At 35.8% G+C, this 23,143-nt stretch overlaps 1 protein-coding gene and 1 pseudogene across 4 annotated transcripts in view; one reads left to right on the plus strand and one right to left on the minus strand.

The window, feature by feature from the left end:
• The window catches only part of NGLY1 (N-glycanase 1), a 67,561-nt gene that overhangs the window by 8,368 nt on the left and 36,050 nt on the right, over window positions 1-23,143 (minus strand). For 2 of the 4 annotated variants that reach the window (XM_017893411.1, XM_017893413.1), the window contains exons 5-10: window positions 12,546-12,768; window positions 10,289-10,410; window positions 8,943-9,088; window positions 6,822-6,932; window positions 5,326-5,487; window positions 2,140-2,325 (exon numbers count right to left, since the gene is read on the minus strand). In XM_017893411.1, coding sequence (XP_017748900.1) covers window positions 2,140-2,325; window positions 5,326-5,487; window positions 6,822-6,932; window positions 8,943-9,088; window positions 10,289-10,410; window positions 12,546-12,768 — 950 coding nt within the window. The remainder of the gene's footprint in view (window positions 1-2,139; window positions 2,326-5,325; window positions 5,488-6,821; window positions 6,933-8,942; window positions 9,089-10,288; window positions 10,411-12,545; window positions 12,769-23,143) is intronic. The other 2 variants (XM_017893409.1, XM_017893410.1) reach the window with 2 other exon arrangements.
• Window positions 12,846-22,885, plus strand: LOC108543058 (60S ribosomal protein L32 pseudogene; annotated as a pseudogene).

The following is a 23,143-nucleotide window of genomic DNA, read 5'->3' on the forward strand; positions in this document are numbered from 1 at the left end:
ATGGTCTTTGTCTATCATTTACATTATTTAAATCTTTCTCATACAATAGCCCCTCTGTGGCTAAAATGTTCTATTTGGAGATGCTGAAACATGCCACGTACTCCATGCCTTGTTTTGGTTTCCTTGCCTGATGAACACCTACTCAACCTTCAGCGTCCAGCTCAAATGTCGTCTGCTCAGTGGAACTTTGCCCAACTCCCACAGCCAGAGCTAATCACTCCCACCTCGCTGTTTCCATAGCAATGTGTTGATATCCTTATTATAGCACTCTGCATCATGGTTAAGACGGTGGTTTATGCTTTGGCTTCCCCTTTTAGATCGTGAGGTCAGGAATCATCTTTTTGTCCATGTAGCTGAGAATAATGCCTGGCACAACAGTACAAGTTTGCTGATGAACAAATGGGTGTATAAGACAAAGAAGGAATACTCCATAGAGTAGTTCTGTTTCTTGGCATAGCACATCTTCTGTAACACATCACTATTTTCCCCATCATTACTACTTGACTAATGTTGCTGATTAGGAGGAAACACATGATTTTTCTCCATTTCAGCAAGTATAGTCACTGGATTACACTTTTATTCTATCTTGCTTTCTGTTCAGAGAAATTCTTAGGCTAAGGATAGTCTTCTAGAAGATGTTCATCCTCTCTCATCAACTACACAACTAATTACAGATATCTTGAAATTTTAAATTTTATCTCTATTTTTATGCATTTCTTTAGCTAAAGAAGAAAATTCCAAAATTTAGAATAATCCTATAAGTTATTAATACAAAAATACCTCAACTTTTTTAGTATTAGACAATGTGATATAAACGGAGTACTTCTATGTTTAAGCAGCAAGGTAAGTTTTTGAACAAAACTTACGGTTGAAAAAGAGAAAAGCAGAGACCTTATCCCTGTATAGACATCTTTGGTAATTTGACTAATGCCTAGTACAGTGACAGCATATAACAGATGCTCATAAACACTAGCAGCTGTTTGTATGTGTCTCACTTTTTAAATCTATCAATATATTTTACAAGTGAACAACTTCCCACTCAAGTATCTTGGTAAATTAACTTTAAAAGCTTCCTATAAGTTAATTAATCCCTATGAAACTCTATCAATAATAAGATCAGATCTACTGAGGTCATGTGAATAGCTTTAAGTTTATTTTGGTGTATTTCTAAGGAGCAGGCAGTTTTAAAGCAAAGCCTCTTATTTGTTACTGAATGTGATGATTAACTTGGTATAAATGCACTGCTATAGTCCTAACCTCTACTTACTTATTTTTTTAAGATACAGAGAAGAAATAACCAATATTGCTGCTCAATCATCCATTCTTTGAAGTGACTGCCTATTAGATGTTTAGCTTTCTGAAATTTTGAACTAAATCTATTATACTCCCTAAATAGCCTGTATTTAATGGGTAATCAATACACATCTGTGAAGGAATTAATTCACTCTCTCTCTCTCTCTATATATATATATAGTATTGAATAGACTATACATATATATATATAGTATTAAATAGAATATATATATATATTCATGCAAAATCAGTCACATGGCTTCATCATACATTTGATTATTTTTCCCCATGAAAGACTTAAATTCATCCTCTTAGATGAAAACAGATACTTCCTTGATAAAAATGCAAGGATTTCTTTTTTTTTTTTTTTTTGAGACGGAGTCTCGCTCTGTCGCTCAGGCTGGAGTGCAGTGGCCGGATCTCAGCTCACTGCAAGCTCCGCGTCCCGGGTTTACGCCATTCTCCTGCCTCATCCTCCGGAGTAGCTGGGATTACAGGCGCCCGCCACCACGCCTGGCTAATTTTTTTTGTAGTTTTTAGTAGAGACGGGGTTTCACCGTGTTAGCCAGGATGGTCTTGATCTTGTGACCTCGTGATCCGCCCATCTCGGCCTCCCAAAGTGCTGGGATTACAGGCTTGAGCCACCGCGCCCGGCCAAAAATGCAAGGATTTCTAGTGGACTTTTGATTACGCACTGGGGACACAATTTTCTTTTCCAGGTTAAAGGATTACTAAAAATAAGTATGATATATCAGTTTTCATATTTTGCACAACTGAAAAATGAAGCCAATCTATATTTGCTTAAACAACGACAAAAGTTTTAAATGGTTTTATGTATTAAGTTACCATGTGCCAGTCTGTTTCAACTTTTCTGAATATAGATTCCATTTTCCACACACCATTCTCCCATCCAGAAATGGTTTGATTGTTATTTGAAACTCGAACATAACGATCTTTCACAATATTATAACAAAGGTGGAGCTGTTTAGAAATCTTCTCATTTTCAGAGGGAATAAACGAGGTTTCTTTTCTCTTAAAAGAAAGCAGAATTAGTTTTTCAACATTATGGAAGATGTAAAAAAGAAAAAAGAGAAATTACTAAGCAGAGTGGTAAGAGAATCCTTCAAAATTGAAAAGAAAAAATTGGTGCCATTGGAAAATTTGGAAATTATTTTATAAATTAAATATAATCAGTATGATGTTATAGCTCTAAACATTACTAGAGAGAAAACAAGAAGTATGAGCTCTGACTTATATTTTTGTGATTTTGCATTCAATGAATTCATTAATTTTTATTCTTTTCTACCACCACCACTATCCCCTACTTGGACTTCTACAGCTGTCTCCTGAAGCTGACTCCCAGCTTTCAACTCTTACCTCTCCTATCCATGCTCCACATAGCAATGAAAATGATTTTTGAAAAAATGTAAACTAGGATATGTCACTTTTCTGCTTAACTCACTTCAGTGACTTGAACTCCAAGCTCTTTACCAAGGCTACCAGGGCCTTATGATGGTTCACCCTGCTTGCTTCTCCAACCAGATGTCCTGTCACTCTTCCCTTTCATTTCTACACTCACATCATATTACTTTTCCTTTAGTTCCTCAAAAAGGTCCAGCTCATTTTGCCTCACGGCCTTGAGACATGCTGCTTCTTTCGTCTAGGATGCTGTTCTTTCTACTCTCCACATACTTGATTCTTTTTCATCCTCAGTCCTCAACCATTTCTTCAGTGTCCTTTCCTAATTCCCTAAGGTAGGAGAGCAGCTGAGAGGTATAGCATGAAACAATCTTCTGCATGTGTAAAATTATTACAAAAGCTCACATTTTAACCTTAAAATCCCAGGCAATCTTTGCATTCTAGTCCAAAATAACATTAACATTTTATACAATATTTTAATTCTAAGATTAAAATAAAACTTTTCTTTCTGGAAATGATATCACCAATGTTCCTTCTGTTTCCAGCTGATTGCAAGATTAATTCCAAAAGTATTTAGGATGAATGTTTTTCTATTTACTTTTAAAACAAACATCCATTTCTAAAGGAAAAAATTATTTCTTTTTAAATCCATGGCCCTAAAACAGTCTCCAGCAATTAAGAAACTTAAAAAAAAAATTCAAAAGAGAAAACAATGTGGTATGCAACCCAATTCATATTTTTAAAGTTAATCAACTTCCATGCCATGCAAGAGGTAGCATACCCATGCATAAAAAGAAATGAAGACCTAAATAATATCCATGTTTTAAATTGAACACAGCTGTGAATTAAATTAGCTCTTTTTAACTGGCTGTATTTAGATTTATACTTGTAACACACTGCATTGGCAGTGATTTGAATTATTTGTTGAATTTGGATCTTGTAATCCTATGGCTGAACCAACACTTTTAACTGCCTGCTACAGATGATAGGACAAATTAAAAAGCAAATATAAAATTTATTAGGGATAATTTGCTCCTTTAAAACATATTCTGTTACTAGAGAAATGAGCTGCAACAATGGCAAATTTAGAAAAAGTAGATAAATAAAACTCTGGAACTGCTTGATATTGATATTGTGATGAGTTATTTTCCTTTCAAGCATTTTTCATTGCAAATTTCCTAAACATTTATATTAAATGCTCTCCAGTGACTCAACTTTAGCTCCCTAAAGGCGAAGGAAAGTTTATTATACTGTCCTAATGCCCGTTACAAAGTCTAGCACACTGATTTTTACCTAGTCACTTAACTTTAGGACCTAACTACGGAAATTATATTTCTATTGTTATTTACTTTTGGGAGATTAATCATGTGATATCTTAAAAAATAAGTTTTAATGTAACAGTAATTATACCACCAACAATAATTTCTAGCCAATATCAGATATATGCAAGCATATACCAAGAAATAAACACTTTCATCTGCTGAATTCCCCAAATTCTGTATTTTCCCCACTCCATAAAGTTTTCATCTGGAGAGGATAAAAGTGAAATAGCATTCTTCTAAATGCATTAGATTCTCATTTTAAAAGACCTAAATAAGCACTTCACAAAAGAGAATGAGGACATCCAAAAGTTTAAAGAACAGGCATTCAACATAATTAGTCATCACCAAAATGCAAACTAAAATCATGATGCTACTATATGCCACCAAAACTGCTAAAATGGAAAAGATAGACAATACCAAGTGTACAAAAAGATGTCAAAAAATTTCATATACTGCTGGTGAGAGTATAAGCTGGCATAACCATTTTGAAAAATTGTTTGGCAATATCTACTAAAGCTGAATATACTCATACTCTATTACCTAGCAATTCCATTCCTAGGTATACATCCAACAAAATGCCTACACATATTCACTGAAAATATGAATATAAATGTTCAGAGCAGCACCATTTATATCAGCCAAAACTAGAAATAACCCAAATAGCCATCAACAGTGAAAAATTACATTCATACAATGAATTATACAGCAATGAGACTAAACATACCATACATATTGCAACATGTATCTCACTGACACAAAGTTGCACAAAAGAAGTTATATACAAAACAGTACGTGCTATATGATTCCATTTATATAAAGCACAATAACAGGCAAAATTAATATATGATGTTAGAAGCCAGAATAATGATTACTTTCAAGGGTGTAAGACAGTGTGGAAAGAAACTCACGCTTGTTTCTACAGTTCCAGTGATCTATTTCTTATTCTGGTTGGTGATTACAAGGGTGTTAAATTTGTAAACATTCATTAAGCTGTACATTTGTAATTTGTGCATTTTCCTGTATATTCTTCAGTAAAAGTTATACTGCACTAAAAATTTACATAAGGTAAAAAAAATTTTAAGTCCCATTTTAAAAATGCTTTGCTAACTCTTACACATGACTATGCTATGTCAATCAATTACTGGTTCTCTTCAAATATTTGCATTTTAAAATAATTACTCTCAAGTTAACTGAAAGGTCATAGTCAATGCACTTGGAGCATAGTACAGGAAAAGCATAGTATAGAAAGCAGGAAAGTAAAAGGATCATCATGCTAGAATGAATTAAATACCTGTAGACCCATTTCACCTCGGGCTACTCTCCAAGCCACTGACCCAGATATTCTTCCCCCAAGTTCTCCAGGTTTAGGGGTTTTGGGAGATATAAATTCAACAAGCTCCACAATTATCCTCTGGAGAAGTTCTTTCCTTCTGTTTTCTGACAAAACAGTTGCCTCTGTAATTCATGTTTTTTAAAAAAGTTGTTAAGATTGGGGAATGTATAGGTCCATCTCTAAGCAAGAATATATTTAAAACACTTGCATTTTAAGAGGTCTTGAAACAAGTATTGAATTTTATTTTCAAACATATATTATTCAGAAAATAAAAAGGACACTGTGGAAAAGTTAAATAATTTTATAAACTTTACATTGGGAAATCATTTAACACCTATTTCCAACTCTCCATGAGCTCTACTGTCCTAGATTTATTTATAATGAAGGTAGCAACTTCTGTTTCTGGATATGATAGACTGGCTTGTGTCAGAATGTCTTGCTGAGAAAAGCTAGAAAAGCTAGTAGAAACACACACACAGAACACTCACATATAAACACCTGTTGAATGCAACAGAAAGCTGCAAAGGCAGCCAGAACTTGAGAAGTCAAGACTCCAAGAGAAGAAAAGAATTCAGGTGAAGGGCACATGCTGCACCCTTTTCCCTTCCAGTCATTTGTCAATTATTAAGTGGCATGAGAACAGTCTGAGAAGCCAAGGACAAAATAGTGACTAAAGTGCTGGAAATCAAACCAGAATTTTTAGCAGAATCACAGTGCTGGGGTAAAAATAAACTGAGGGTCAGAGTCTTCTACAGCAAGGGGGTCTAGCAAATACTCCAGGTTTTCAGGTAGAGATCTCTGAAGGGCTACACATTAGGAGTAAGTGCAGATACAAAATAGACTGAAACCTTACCTGGAATCATAATCACTGATTGGATTAATCTGCTCTGCTCTGTTCTGACTGCCTGCTACACCAAAATTCATTGCTTATTTTTTAATTTATGAAAAAAACCCACATGTATAGAGTTAAATTTTTCAATACTATCCATGGGGTATAAAATAAAAATTGAACCTTTCATCTTGGAACCCCAGTTCCTCTCCTCGGAAGTAGTCATTGTTAATAATTTCCTGTGCCTTGCTTCAGAAATGTCTTCACATGGACGTGTGTGTGTGTGTTTGTGTGTGTGTGTATGTACACACATACTACATAAATATAAGTCTGTGTCATATCCAAAGCACAGTTACATTGATAAATAAGACAACACACTTTTTGTCAGGTACTACCAACATTGAAATTGTGTTTCATAGAACTTTGAGATGAGACAGTTTAATAACTCATAATATTTAAAATGAGTCCTCAAAATTTTCAATGAACAAAAAGACAGAACATATTAAAATATTCCTGCTTATGAAACAATGCTACTACTTTAAGAATTTCCATAGGCTATAAATGGCTATTCTCGATTACATAAAAAATGTCAACTGTTCTTTCAAAAAAGATAGCCACCACATACCTGCTGATTAAGCCCATTAATAGTTTCTCGAAGTAATGCTTCTTTAACCTTAGTTCTTCTAGCAATCACCTCTTCATGTTTACAGGAATATCGCCAAGTAACATCAACTACCTGAAACAAATAACAGAATGCAAATAATTAACAAGATTACAACCATCAACCTTTATTTACTAGATACCTAGAATGTATGTAATTTTTAAATGCTTTTTTTTTTGGAGATGAAGTCTCACTCTGTTGTCCAGGCTAGAGTGCAGTGGCATGATCTCAGCTCACTGTAGTCTCACTTGTAGGGTCAAGCGATTCTTGTATCTCAGCCTCCCGAGTAGCTGGGACTACAGGCATGCACTATCACGCCCAGCTAATTTTTGTATTGTTTTAAGTAGAGACGGGGTTTCACCATGTTGACCAGGCTGGTCTCGAACTCCTGACCTCAGGTGATCCACCTACCTTGGCCTCCCAAAGTGCTGGGATTATAGGCATGAGCCACCACGCCCAGCCTTAAATGCAATTTTTAGAATACTATCCTTTGTTTAAAATTTAAAAGCCATGGGGCCAGGTGCAGTAATCTCAGCACTTTGGGAGGCTGCAGTGAGCAGATCACTTGAGGTCAGGAGTTTGAGACCAGCCTGGCCAACATGGTGAAACCCCATCTCTACTTAAAAAAAATTACAAAAAAATTAGCCAAGTGTGGTGGCACGTGCTTGTAATCCCAGTTACTCAGGAGGCTGAGGCAGGAGAATCACTTGAACCTGGGAGGCAGAGGTTGCAGTGAGCCAGGATCGTGTAAGTGCACTCCAGTCTGGGCAACAGGGTGAGACTCTGTCTCGAAAAATTAAAATAAAATAAAATAAAACTTTAAAAGTCTGTAAAATAAACTGAATTCGTCACTTATTCATTCCTAAACAGTTGATAGTTTAACCAGAAATGCCATGATAAAAAAGTGAAAATTTCAAAACATTACCTTTTTAAAATTTATCTGTAAAGCTGATTCCACAAAATTCAACAAATAAAATTTTATCCATTTTTATTGTATTAAATTTATACTATAGAACTGATTTTTAATACAAGTGGAAAGACAATTCAATGGAGAAAAAATAATCTTTTCAATAAATGGTGCTAGAACATTCATTATCCATATGTTAAAAAAACCCTTCATACCTTAGATCCTATAAAAAAATTAACTCAAAATGGATCATAGATCTAAGTGTAAAACTAAAAATATAAAACTTCTAAGACATAACATGGGAGAAAATCATTGTGACCAACAGCTAGGCAAAATTTCTTAAATATAACATCAAAAGGCACAATCCATAAAACAACAAATTGGTAAACTGAACACCAGTTTCTTCTCTTCAAAAGTTATTAAGAGTATGAAAAGACAAACAACAGATAGGGAGAAAAATCTTTGCAAAGCACACATCTGATAATGGACTTATATAAGAATATATAAATAACTCTCAAAACCCAACAGTAAGAAAACACAATACCCAAGTAAAAAAAAAAATAAGCAAAGGGGACATATGGATGGTAAGCAAACACGTAAAAAGATGCTCAATATTATTTGTCGTTAGGGAAGTACAAATAAAAACCATAATGAAATGCCACTACACACCTATTAAAGGGGATAAAATTAAAAAGTCAGATCATACTAAATGTTAGCAAGGACATGGAGGAAACGGAAACTCTCACATACTGCTGTGAGATGGCACAATGGCACAATCACGTTGGTAAACAGTTTAGTGGTTTCTTAAAAAGTTATATGTATATCTACCATATAATGCAGCCATTCTACTCGTAGGCATTAAGCAAAGAGAAAAGGCAGCATATGCCCGTATAAAGACTTGTGTGCCTGAATGTTCATGGCAGCTTAGTTTGAAATCGTGAAAAAAACTGGGAACTACCCAAATAGCCATCAACAGGTTAAATGGTAAACTATGGCACATCCATAAAATGAATACTGATTTGCAGTGGTGATTTCAGTGTATACAAATAAAACTTATCAAACTGTACAATTTAAATATATGCAGGTTATCGTATGTTAATTTTACATTCATAAAACTGTCAAAAAAGAAAAAAATATATTTTATTTTTGGAAAAAAGTTTTTTTCTTTTATGCCCTACCTCATCTTTTGAAAATGCTATGACATAGGAAAGCTTCTTGCCCCATCCTATTTCATAAAGGAGTGGCTTGTCACAGACATCTTCACATGCATCACAGTGTAGCCACCGCTGCTGAGAAGGAGAATAGACTTCTGTCCAGACATGGTCTACTCAAGTAAGAGAAAAGAGAGCAATGGAAAAAAGACAATGAAATCAGAATGACTTCTAATAACTATACACAAACTCCTAAGAATCATAAAGTAATGCGTAATATTCTGAATTTCAGTTAATAAGTGCATTTTTCTGGCACACAGGATTTTCGAATACCTGTATTAATTTCTGTCTCTTTGAAATTTTAAAAATGTTTTTCCAATCTCCTTTAATGTGTTCAGTTTTAGGCTTAATGTGCGCTCTATCTCTTAAGAAGGTAGACATTTTAAACAGCAGCATAAAAAGTATCATTCTGATTTTACCATCATGAAGGAGTTAATGTCACTTTTGAAACTACAGTCTCTCTCTCTGGACTTTAAGACCCAGAACTGGCAGGAAGTCTAATAGAATCTCTGGTCAATATATGCTTTATATTTGATTTTAAGAGAACACTAACTATTAACGGAAGGTTTCATTTAATTCTTTAGAAAATGGAAACACAAGGAAAACAACTTTTTAACATGTAGACCACACAAGTCATTTCTAAACAGGGACAACACAAATATCACATGACTTTTATTTTATTATTTCTGTATACTGCAATTTAAGTTTACAGTTTACTAAATCTTTTACAGTAATCCCTATAGCAATGAAGATTTCTATGGCACATTATTACATGTTTTTATCCATATATAAATAGTATCACTATAAATGCCATGGTAAATTGCTAAATAAAAGAAATAACACCTAGTGTTTGATAGATCAATAGGGTGGTTATAGTTTACAATAGTCGACTGCATATTTCATAATAGCTAGGAGAGAGTAATTCAAATGTTTCCAGCATAAAGACAAATATTTAAGATCGCAGGTACCCCAATAATACTGATTTGCTCTGTGGAATTTATATAAATGCATTAAATTATTACAAGTATCCCCCAAATATGTACATCCATTATGCATCAATAAAAATAAAATAAAGGGGAAAAAAAGAATATTTATAGTGCAAAGCACCAGGCACAGCGCTAGGTGTTTTACAAAACTCTTGTGATCCCTTCAAGAAACCTGGAAGGTTGGTATTATTACTGTTTTACACAAGGCAAATGGAAGGTCAGACTGACAAGGCCAAAAAGTAACAGAGAATGATGGGCTCAGAATGTAAACCCAAACCTGTAAGCCTGCAAAGCCCTACTACCCTCTGCTCATTCCACATTCTGTACCTGTGTAATCCCAAACATAGCGAGCTTCAAACCCTAAAGCTCGGCAGCACAGTGTAAAACAATTGGCCCACTCGCCACACCGTCCACATCTTGTTTCCAAAAGTTTCTCAGGGTTATTATATCTGGTTTAAAAAGAAAAAAAAAAAACTTTGATTATCAAAATCAAGATTTTTAAGATAATTTACATTACCTCTATGCTAAACAGAAACGTTTCTTAATTTTTTTTTGTTTTTTTGAGACGGAGTCTCACTCTGTCACCCAGGTTGGAGTGCAGTGGCGTGATCTCAGCTCACTGCAACCTCTGCCTCCCAGGTTCAAGCGATTCTCCTGCCTCAGCCTCCACAGTACCTGGGACTATAGGCGCATGCCACCAGGTCTGGCTAATTTTGTTTGTATTTTTAGTAGAGACAGGGTTTCAACGTGTTAGCCAGGATGGTCTCGATCTCCTGACCTCATGATCCACCCTGCCCGTCTCAGTCTCCCAAAGTGCTGAGATTATAGGCGTGAGCCACTGCGCCCAGTCTTTAATTTGTTTTTAAATATTGATTTAGGAATCTAGAATATATGAGGCACAATGTTAGAATCTTTGGTGAAAAATAAACAGTAGTACTGCTTTCAAGGTGTTCACAATCCTGAGGAAAGGAATGAACATAAATAATTTTAATATATGGCAGAATGTGATCAAACAATACAACAGGTCAGATTTAGTGTTTAATATATGGCAGAATGTGATCAAACAATACAACAGGTCAGGTTAGTGACCAAACAATACAACAAGTCAGAAAGTGGCTGGGGAGGAGAGCTTTTATTTGACCTGTGTTTTGAATAAGGTAAGGTTTGGACAAGCAAACTGGTATAACTAGCTCACTATATTTAAAAGGTAAACAACTTTAACAAATTACTCAACAAAAATTTTAGCTTACATTCAATTTTATCTAAAATATTATCTTTCTTTCTAATAATCATTTTGATTAAAATTTTACTCTTTTGCAGTATTTAAAGGTGCCTGCTAATTTAGAAGTTGTTTTTTGGGATCTATTTGTAACATTCGTTTCAGAAGTTACTCCAATTATAAAATTACCAGACAATTCGAGAACACTGAATTTTGCATTTTGTGTTGAGGCGGGTTTTGAACTGATAGAGCTGAGCAGGAAAAGTGCTGCAGCTGAGCAGCGAGGTCAGCGATGTGCTTTGGAAGGAAAGGAAACAGTGGCATAAATGAATGGGCTCTGCGATGACAAGTCTGTTAAGCAAATGCTTAACGAAACATTTCTTAAGCTAAATAAATGAATTCAGAACTTAGGTAATTAAATTTTTTTTTTTTTTTTTGAGACGAAGTCTCACTCTTTTGCCCAGACTGGAGCGCAGTGGCACAATCTCGGATCACTGCAACCTCTGCCTCCCAGGTTCAAGCAATCCTCCTGCCTCAGCCTCCCCATATAGAGAACAGCTAGAAGTTAAAACGAGCACATGATTAGAAACTATGTCCTAAGCTAAAAAAATTAGATATTTTCAAAATGTGGTATCTTTTCTTGACTGATAATACAACCAAACTTTATAAGCGTCGCCAATTCAGAAAATCTGAAAACAGGCTTATAAATGAAAGAATGGAAATTTAAAATTTAAAATGTCCTTAGTTTAAAATTTAGAGATATGAGGAGCAGGTTAGGTTGGGCAGGGGAAGCACCTAACTACAACAAACTTCTGTTAATAATACTGATGATAATAATAATGCTGATTATTGTGAGAGTAAATACAATTATGTGTTTAAAATAATCATCCGATGATAGTATGGAAGGTAAAAGTATACTTCAGCATTATTATTATCAGTATTGTTAGTTATCAGACAGTTAAAAATTAGGAATTAAAAAAGTAATACAAGATATATAGCATTAAACATGACGATACTCAAGTTATACTTTAGAACAAGAGTCAACTAATTTTCTATAAAAGACAGACGGTGAATATTTCAGACTTTGTGGGTCATATCATTTCTGTCACCATTATTCAACTCTGCTGTTGCAGCATAAAAACAGACCACAAGCAAATGAATCAGCATGGTTATCTTCTAATATAACTTTACTTACAAAAACAGGATGTCGGCTGGATTTAGCCTGCCAGCCACAGTTTGCTCACCTGTGTTTCAGAGGAATATATTTCTGATAATTAAAATAAATATTAAAAGTTCATTTAGTAAAACTCTCTTCTAACTATTTCATTAAGAGATTATTCTGACTTTACTGTCCTGGGCACCCACCTTGGGAATCGATTGCTGAACTGGCAGGCATCACAGTAATGATCTTCCACTTTCTTTGCGCCCCACTTCAGCTCATCATCGTTGGGTAGTAATGATCTGTCTCTAGACCTAGTCTGTCCACCACATTTGCTGCACAAAATGTTATTCACCCAGTGAAAAAATTCTTCCTTAAACCAGTGCAAAAGCTCCAGCAAAAGAAAATCCTCATCACTTATATTAGTACCTGAGAAATTAAAGGAGAACCAAGTAAGAGCTAAAGCTGGCAAAATTTAAAATATCCACACATATTTATTCTCAAATATGAACCTGAAAAATATGAAAACGTAAGATGATTTTAAAGGTTTTCACTAATAAGAGGCAAGAAGAAACTGTCATTTATTATGCACTAGGCTGAAATACAATGACATGTATAACTGCACATTAAAAACAGTAGAACATTTACCATTTTATATCCTCTAACTGACATTATGCATTAACAAGTGAGCTGAACACAATGACCTCTTAGGGAACTACAGTCAGGAATTGATCCTGAAGTACAAGGGAGGTAGAAAAATAAATTTGATTTTGAAAACATTTAAAATGGGATACATTAAATTTGTTATCAGGTATATACACAAGTAAACATTAAACAATCACAAAAGGCAGAAATCACAGAATTCTAGACATTTAAAAAATCATCCTAATTATTAGCCTTTCTATTAGGGCTTCAACTGTACAATATAATCCATCCATGGATACTCATCCCCAAACACATAAAAACACAACCATATCTCTAGTATATATAACAATCCTAGCATATGATAACATGACAGATAATATTATACCCACTTTTCCATAAACAGATCTCTCTTGATCATATTCAAGACCATGGTATCTCTGGCAAGAAGGGAAGGGGAGGGAAAATCAACCTTAAAAACATATATAGGGGGTTCTCTATCTTTAATGTTTTATGATTAAAATAGAGTGATAAAACATAAATATGAAGGACATATATAGCATAAAAATCTAATAAAGCTTGATGCTGGTCATAGGTGTATGATACATTATACTTTGTTCTTGTATTTAAGTTTGATGTGTTTCAAAATAAAAAACTACAGAAAAAAAAAAAAACTACAGAGAATGTAAAAAGGTCAGAAATTTTAATGTTCCTGGAGGGAAAACTCGGTATTTCTAAAGTTGTTAACCTTCCACAAATTAATCTATAATTTAATACAATCCCAAATAAAATTATACAATATTTTTTCATAAAACTTGACAAGCTAGCCAGGCATGGTGGCTCACACCTCTAATCCCAGCACTTTGGGAGGCCAAGACAGGCGGATCATCTGAGATCAGGAGTTCGAGACTAGCCTGGCCAACAAGGTGAAACTTTTTTCTCTACTAAAAACTACAAAAATTTTCTGGGTGTGGTGGTAGGCACTGTAATCCCAGCTACTCGGGAGGCTGAGGCAGGAGAATCACCTGAACCTGGGATGCAGAGGTTGCAGTGAGCCAAGATTGTGCCACTGCACTCCAGCCTGAGTGACAGAGCGAAACTCTGTCTCATTAAAAAAAAAAAAAAAATTGACAAGCTAACTACAAAATCCCACGTGAAAGAGAAAATGCACAAAAAAACCCACACAACTTTGAATAAGAATCATGAGGTAAATTTGCCTACAGTGTATCAAGACATATTATAAAACTCTAATAATTAAAACATTGTGATATTAGTGAGGAATTAAGAAACAGATCAATGAAACAAAAGAAAAAGTCCTGAAAGACAGATTTCTAAGCAAATGCACAGTATTTAATAAAGGTAGCATTTTAAAGCAGCTTTAACAGGATGGACTGTTTCAATAAATGATATTTGGACAAATAGCTATCTAAGTATCAGATCCCTACTATAGTTCATTTAAAAAAAAAAAAAAAAACAACAACAACACTGTCTCCAGAATACTATAAAAGAAATAATAGAAATTTATAGGTGAATGTGTTTATATTTATGACTTTGGGTTAGGGAAGGTCTTAAGCAAGATACAAACTGTTAAATCAATAATGAAAAAAATAAATTTTCTTATGTTAAAATAAAACTTTTGAATTTCAAAAGCTACACTAAAGAACCCTGGGAGGAAAAAATTGTAACATGTCTAACAAAGAAAAGATAAATTTCTGGCTGGGCATGGTGGCTCGCGCCTGTAATCCCAGCACTTTGGGAGGCTGAGGCAGGCAGATCACCTAAAGTCAGGAGTTGGAGAACAGCCTGTCCAACGTGGGGAAACCCCATCTCTACTAAACACACACACACACACACACACACACACACAAAAGCCGGGCATGGTGGCAGGTGCCTGTACTCCCAGCTAATCAGGAGGCTGAGGCAGGAGAATCACTTGAACCTGGGAAGCAGAGGCTGCAGTGAGCCGAGATCACGCCACTGCACTCCAACCTGGGCGATAAGAGCACAACTCCATCTCAAAAAAAAAAAAAATTCTAAATACATAAAGAACTTCTATAAATCAGTAAGAACATTAAGAAACCCATTAGAAAAATTCACAAAGTCCATAAAAGAAATTCAATACTTTCATTAAGTGGAAACAAATATTCTTAGACACTTCTAGTATAAATTGGAAGGCAATTTGGCAGGATCCATTATAGTATAAAAGTATTATACACACTTGACATTTCAGTATCCATCCAAGAGAAACACTTGTGCATGTGTGTCAAAAGACGTATTTTACAAGAATCTCCACCGTGGTGGCATTTAGAACAGAGAAAATGGAAACAACCCCTATGTCCATCAATAGGGAATTGGATAAATAATAGTATATGCACAATCAAACACTATAGAGTGAAAAAGCTGTCCAATACATATTTGTAAATGAAAAACACCAAGGAGCTGAATAGATATGAGATGATAAATTTTACATAAACCCCATACAACTTAAACTATTTTTATAAATAATTATTTACAGGTATAAATATCCAGGACAAGACATGAAAAGGAACAGAACTGAATGGCAGGGAGAGTTTGGAGTTTCCCATATAATATGAAAGCTTTCCAACAGGAAGATATTCATCAATTAGTTACATTAAAAACAAAGTTTTAGAAACAGAGGACTGTCATTCTCCTTCTCAGTCTAGTGCCTACCATGCAGCAGCTAGAGTCATCTTTTTAAAAGTACAGGCCAGATTACATGACTTAAAAAACCCTCCAATGGGTTTCCATCCATTCAGAATAAAATTCAAAGTCCCAACTCTTGTTCTTTCAGCTGGCCCCCTGTAGTAGGCTAAAAAATGGCCCTCAGAGGATACCCATGTCCTAATCACTGTAGCCTATGAAGGTAGTTACCTTATGTGGCAAAAAAAGAGAAAGGTCTTTGCAGGTGTTATAAAGTTAAGGATCTTTAGATGGGGAGATTATCCTGGAATATGTGGATAAATCCAATCACAAGTAACCTCATAAGAAGCAAGTAAATGGAGATTTTACACACAGAGAAGGCAATGTGAAGATGGGACTGAGAGAGATTTGAAGATGCTGGCCTTAAGACCGGACTGTTGCAGCCACAAACCAAGGACTGCCAGCAGCAACCAAAAGCTGAAAGAAGCAAAGAACAGATTCTCCCCTCCAAAAGGAGCATGGCTCTGGGGATACTTTGATTTCTCTCTGTGATAATGATTTTGGATTTCTGCCTTCTGGAACTATAAGAATACATTTCTTTTTATTTCACCAAGTTTGTGGTAATTTGTTATAGTGGCCCCAGGAAACTTAAATACTCTCTTACCTCTCTGACCTCAAACCCTATCTCCTCCTGTCTTGTTCACTGGCTATAGCCACCATGCTCTCCCTGCCATCTCTTAAACTTGCCAACCTCACTCCCACCTCAAGAGGCCTTTGCAGCTGCTCATGCCTTCTACCTAAAAGGGAAATCATTGCTTTTTAGAGAAGCCATCCCTGAAAATCTTGTATCAAACAGCATCTTACTAATCATCACTCACTCTCTGTTCTCCCATTGGTATTCCTACCGCTTTTCACTAGTGTGTGTGTGTGTGTGTGTGTGTGTGTGTGTTCCCATAATGGTAGGTACTTAGTTTTGTTCACTGCTATATCCCCAACACTTAAGTGTTCTGCTTGCTATACACTAGATGCTTAATAAATACTTGAATGATGAAGGGACTGAACAAACATGCCTCAAAATATTATTTAGAATTGCAATTGTTCACCAGTCATTATCAAGACCAAGAAGGAAAGGAAAACAGCATATTTGTACTTTTGTTACATACTCCAGGTATAAATCAGCACGTTTCCAGCTGAAAGCACGACTATCAAATAGTCACACTCAATTAAGGGTCAGTGTTCCTCATTTAAGCAATATCCTTAACTAGGGGCTCAGAGAAATAAACGTAGATTCCTGTATGATGAAAGCTCAGAAATTTCAGAGATAAGGGAAGCCTGATTTAGATGCTAAATTCTGTGAAGACAATATTGGGTTTACTTCAAAAATTAATTAAGACTTCAAATTTCTAAAGTTACCATCTTCAAAAATACCATATAAATGTAGATTTCTAGTAACTTATCAGTGACAAAATAAAATCAACAAGTTTAGGCCGTAACTCCATTCTCTGAAAACCCCTTCAATGTACAAGACAATGAGAAAATGGGTAAAAACATCAGTAGAGGTAGCCTTATCCATGTTCTCCATCTCATATCTTCATATACAATTTAGTAGGCCAAGACACATTTTGTTACCACTTTTCAAAAATAGGTTCCTCCTCCAGAAAGGTGTTTTACCTGTATCTGAAACATGCAGTCATGACAAACCTTCAGTCTACCAGGCCAGAGCTATCAAACCATGCTTCTCTATCTCATTTGGCAGTGCCACAAGGTCCCCACTTCTGCATCAAACCAAAACACTTTCCCCAGTCCATAGACCCAGAATATGATTTTGTCTGGAAAGGAAAAAACAGTCCACTGCACTAATGAAAGAAAATCACCAACTTGGCCAGCGGGGGCTTCGTCATCATCTCAGTGCCATTCACTCACTGGGGCAGAGACTGATGGTGGCCATATAATATTCACTTGCCACTTCGTCCTCATTTGTAGAATTTCAATTTTGGAGGGATGACAATGCACCAGCTAAAAAACTACAGATCCCAACTTCCCTTGCGGCTAAGTGTGGCTAAATGACTAAACTTCATGTGACTCCAAGGAAGATAACTTCAAGAGAAGCAGCTCAAATTAGAGACAAAACCTTTACGCTTTTTCTCCGTTTCTTCTTCCTGATGTTTGGTCTGGAAATGTAATGGCTGGAGCTGCAGCAGCCATTTTGGACTACAAGGTGATGTGAAGGATGGAAAACATGTACATCTGAGCTGAAAGACAGAAGGCACCTAGGTCTTTGATGATAGCTCACCATTAGCACCAGACTACCTCCATAATTTCTTACATGAGAAAATAATATCTAAGCCATCAGTCATTTTACTCATAGCACAACCTAATCCTAATTGATACACTCATTGTGCCTACCATACCACTTATTTCACTATATGTTTAAGTTTCCTTTACTTCACTTGTTACTCTTCCTCTTCCTATATCCTGTTGTTTCTAAACTTTCGCCATCCAATAGAATTTTCAGCAATAATGGAAATAATTCCTATTCCTACTGTCCAGTAAGGTTGTCATTAACCACTTGAGGTTACTGAGTAGCTGAAATGTGCTGAATGTGACTGAAGAACTTGATTTTTCATCTCACTTAATTTAAATGTAAATATCCACATGTGGCTAGTGCTACACTGTTTTCTAGAACCTCTGTAATCCTACTTCTCCACCCTGTCCTCTCAATTTTAGCAGTCTCATTTACCTGCATGGCTTTACCTATCATCCTAAAGTGTATTTCAAGGCTTGACTTCTTATTGAATTTCCAGGCCTATGTTTTTACTGACAGTCCAGATAGCAGGCACCTCAACTCACTCTTCCTTTCCCTTCAAAACCTGTTTCTACTAACTCCTTTAATTTCCTAGTTGCCTAGATTCAAAGTTACCCAGTCATCTTTGACATCTTCCTTATATATACATGATGCCTTATCCTATCGACTGCCAATTACACATATTCTATAACCCCAACAACTTTCACATCCATCTTCTCCCTTGTAATCTCAACCCTTTGTTCACCCTCTTACCCCTCTTATGTAAATTAGATTACTATTGTGTTTTAATTTTTCTCTCTTTGTACTCTTTTGATTTTAATTCATTCCACAAGTTATTACTAATCTTCCTTAAATACAGTCTGATGTCACTCACTCAAAGCTTCAGTAGTCAATCCTGCTGAATTACCTATTCAAGAACACCTGAAATATCATTTTCTGCTTTCTGATGAAAAAGGTTACGTAACATTTCTGCTATATGTTCAATTACAGTCACAATATAACATTAGTCTTTTTGCCGAGACTTGTGTTTCCTTTGAATTTCTTTGGTCTTTACTATTTCAAACCTTATTAGAAATATGCTTTGTTCATTTTACTGCTAATTCTTTTTGAAAACATTAAAAATGAACTCGGTATACACTGCTCTGTCTGAAATTCAATGTCAACCAAAATACGGTCTCAGCCTACTTGATCTTCCACTGCTTTATATAAACCCTACCCTACACACAGTCTAACTGTATTATTCATTGTTCCCAAATAGAGCCTGTCCTTCTCTGCCTCTATCCATGTTGATCACTACACTTGGAAGAAAATCCCCAATCCCTTAGTATGTACTTTGACATATTTTATAAATCCCACTCATCCTTCACGCCCTTAAAAAAAAAAGCCCAGTCTTGTACTGATTTTCATAATTTTCACTACTAATCTGCTGTCATTTCTTTCCTATTTTAATTAAAACTTTTTAAGTGTGAAAGAATATATACATAGATCTTAAAAGTCATACTCCAATGTGATGAAGTTATTGATGTTTACCTTCTCCCTATTTTCTAAATTTTCTACAACCCCTGTATTATCTTTATAATTAGAAAGAAAAAATGCTGGAGCAAATGTTAGCAGGGAACATCAGCAGATTTTTATGGGAAATGGACTTTAAGTCTTAGCTAATGGACTTGAAGGATTCTTGGTCCACTGATAAGACCATTCCCACTGTGAGGACAGATGGATAAATGCATCAGGATAAACATAACATTCACCTAACTAATGCTCTTTATTGTAGATTCTTGCTCCTTGAGCAATCTCCTGGTTGTTATTTGCCTGGAGAGAGAAAATATGATGGACACAAACAGGAACATTCTGTCTCTATGCTATTTCTCATTGAAGTTTATTCATTTAGTAACATAATGTTTTTTTATTTATTTTTTTTTTACTTTTTGAGACGGAGTTTCACTCTTTTGCCCAGACTGGAGTGCAGTGGCACAATCTCCACTCACTGCAACCTCCGCCTTCCGGTTTCAAGCGATTCTTCTGCCTCAGACTCCCAAGTAGCTGGGATTACAGGCAACTGCAATTGGCTCCTTTTTGTATTTTTAGTAGAGACGGGGTTTCACCATGTTGGCCAGGTTGGTCTACAATATGTTTTAAAAATTATACCTCATACATTACATTTGTTGGACTCTGCTTTACACTCAGTTGATCTGTATATTTGAATTCTCATCTTCTATTCAGCTGCTTCTTAAGGCAAGGTTATATTATTATACTGTCTCTCCCCTGCAGGGCCCAGCCCAATGACTCAGACACAAAACATGTTCAGTAAGTACCTGATAAACAGGCATTTATGTAAGGCATCATATAAAGGACCACTGTACTTTGAAGCTGGACAGGGCCTGTATAATCACATATTAATAAGCATTCTTATTGTACACACAGGAAAAAACTGTTAATACAAGAAGAGAATAACTGTCTTAAGGTTAGCAGGCCTGTAGCAGAAGTAAATCTAAGGCCCAAGCCAGTCATCAAAAATTTTAAAATGGCATAGTGTAACATTTTTAAAAAGACAAAAATTACCAAAATACAATGGGTAGCAAAATATATAAATGACCTATGTGAAAACTGATCAAATGGTTAAAAAAGGAAGAGATACACATAGTTAAGCCTTCAGAGGGATTTCTGGTTTCAGCTTCCAGCTTCTACCAAGCAGAGGTCAATACTTCCACCTTTAAAACAATAAAAAGCTCAACTGAAATCAGTGACTTTTCTTGGACCCATTAGAGAACTGATGGGTCACAGACTGAACTATCACAGACTGAACTATCACCCCAAAATCCAAAAAGACAAATAAAGAGAATCACAGCCCAAATCTGCTTAAATGGAACAGAAGTCACTAGAGCCATAAACTGGTAAGGATATTTAAATAGCAATTTTGACAAACTGCTGCAAGCTGAGTATGGACTAGTTGGGAGTAAGAAATTCAGTCTTGGGAGAGGTCCCCACACTTCTGTGCATTTTGTCTGCAGGAAGCCCACCAGGTTTTCACAATGAAGAACCAAGAAAAATCCTTTGTGGCTCTAGAAAAGACGGGAAGAGTAAGAATTGTGAGGTATAGCCAGAGTGTTCTTCACAATTAAGGCCTACTCTCCAGGGAAAAAGATTTTACCAGAGTCTTCTCTGAACTGGGGGGAAGGACATACATTCCCCCGACTCCAGCCCCTTGTAGCCTTCCTGTCTCACCTATGGGGGTAAAAAGGCTAACAAACACTTGTGAAAGGCACAGGCCCAGAGATATAGGCCCACTAAAATACCGAGATTTAATCAAAAGATTATAGAACCTTCTCCTTGATACCTTACCATCACACCAATAGGGCTCCAGTATAGTAACAATGGATTACAACTAAACAAACACCAAGCAGGATAAATGCAGACCCTAAGGAGGCGTTCTTAGGGAAGCCTAAAGACAATGGGGGAGACAACAAGAACACTGGAGGAATTTGAAGCCTCTGATACCTACAGCTATAGCAAACATGAAAACAACTCTAGTTAGATTAATTCCTAGATTAGCATAAAACCTTACATGAAAGGCCTGTTTACCTCAGTTCCTATTATCCAGTACATCAAGCCCAGCTTTTACATGTATTATTTCATTTATTTCTAAAAATTATCATTCTTATTTCTACATGAAGAAACTGAGTCATAGAGATTAAATTACTTGCTCAGTGATGCACAGGAAGTAGCGGAGCTGAATTTATACAAAGACAGTTGACTCCAAAACCTACTCTTAATAAATAACGTCTCTCTACTAATAAAAGTGAGTCAGTGGTCTATTCATATGGATTAATTCTGAATATGGTTTCTGTTAGATTCACATTAAAATTCACTAATTTAAATTCACTAGTGATGCTATCATGTATTCTGTGGGCTAAAGTTCTATTTTACCTAAAATATTCATACACCAATGATTAAACTGCAAATACATATTCAGGTAAAAAAAAAAAAAGTTGTTAAAAAGAATGTTCAAAAGACTTGAATAAACATTTCTCCAAAGAAGATATTCAAATGACCAATAAGCACATGAAAAAAATGCTCAATATCATGAATTAGGAAAATGCAAATCAAAACTACAGTGACATACCACTTCATCCCTATTAGCATGGCTACTATTGAAAAATTAGAAAATAGTAAGTGTTGGTAAGAACATGGGAAATTAGAACACTTGTGCACTGTTAGCAATGTAAAATGATACCCTGTGGAAAACAGTATGGTGGTTCCTCAAAAAATTAAAAATAGAATTGCCATAAGATCCAGCAGTTTTCACTTCTGGGTGTATACCAAAAATAACTGAAACCAGGATTTCAGAGTAAAGTATTTGCACACCCACGTTCATAGCAACATTATTCACAATAGCCAAAATATTGAAACAACCCAAGTATCCCTGAATGCATGAATAAATGGATATGCAAAATGTGATATATACATACAACAGGATATTATTCACTTTAAAAAGGAAGGAAGCTCTCTCCTCCTCAGCGCTGCCTACAGAGGTGGCAGCCATCAGACCCCTTGTGAAGTCCAAGATCATCAAAAGAGAACCAAAAGTTCATCTGGCACCAGTTTGACCAATGTGTCAAAATTAAGTGTAACTGGCGGAAACCCAGAGGTATTGACAACAGGATTCATAGAAAGTTCAAGGGCCAGATCTTGATGCCCAACATTAGTTAAGGGAGCAACAAAAAAACAAAGGACATGCTGCCCACTGGCTTCCAGAAGTTCCTGGTCTACAACGTCAAGGAGCTGTAAGTGCTGCTGATGTGCAACAAATCTTACTGTGCTGAGACTGCTCACAGCGTTTCCCCCAAGAACTGCAAAGCCATCATGGAAAGAGCCAGCCAGCCAGCCATCAGAGTCACCAACCCCAATGCGAGGCTGCACAGCTAAGAAAATGAGTAGACAGCTCATGTGCATGCTTTGTGTTTAAATAAAACTGTAAAAACTGCCAAAAAAAAAAAAAAAGGAGGAAATTCTGCAATATGTTACAATCCAGATGTATTAGTTTGTTCTTATGCTGCTATGAAAAAATACCTGCAACTGAGTAATTTATAAAGAAAAGGTTTAATTGACTCACAGGTGCGCATGGCTGGGGAGGCCTCCTGAAACTTACAATCATGGCGGAAGGCACCTTTTCACAGGGCAGCAGGAGAGAGAATG

Source organism: Rhinopithecus bieti, unplaced genomic scaffold (genome assembly GCF_001698545.2).
Source record: "Rhinopithecus bieti isolate Rb0 unplaced genomic scaffold, ASM169854v2 scaffold_23460, whole genome shotgun sequence".
NCBI lineage: Eukaryota > Metazoa > Chordata > Mammalia > Primates > Cercopithecidae > Rhinopithecus > Rhinopithecus bieti.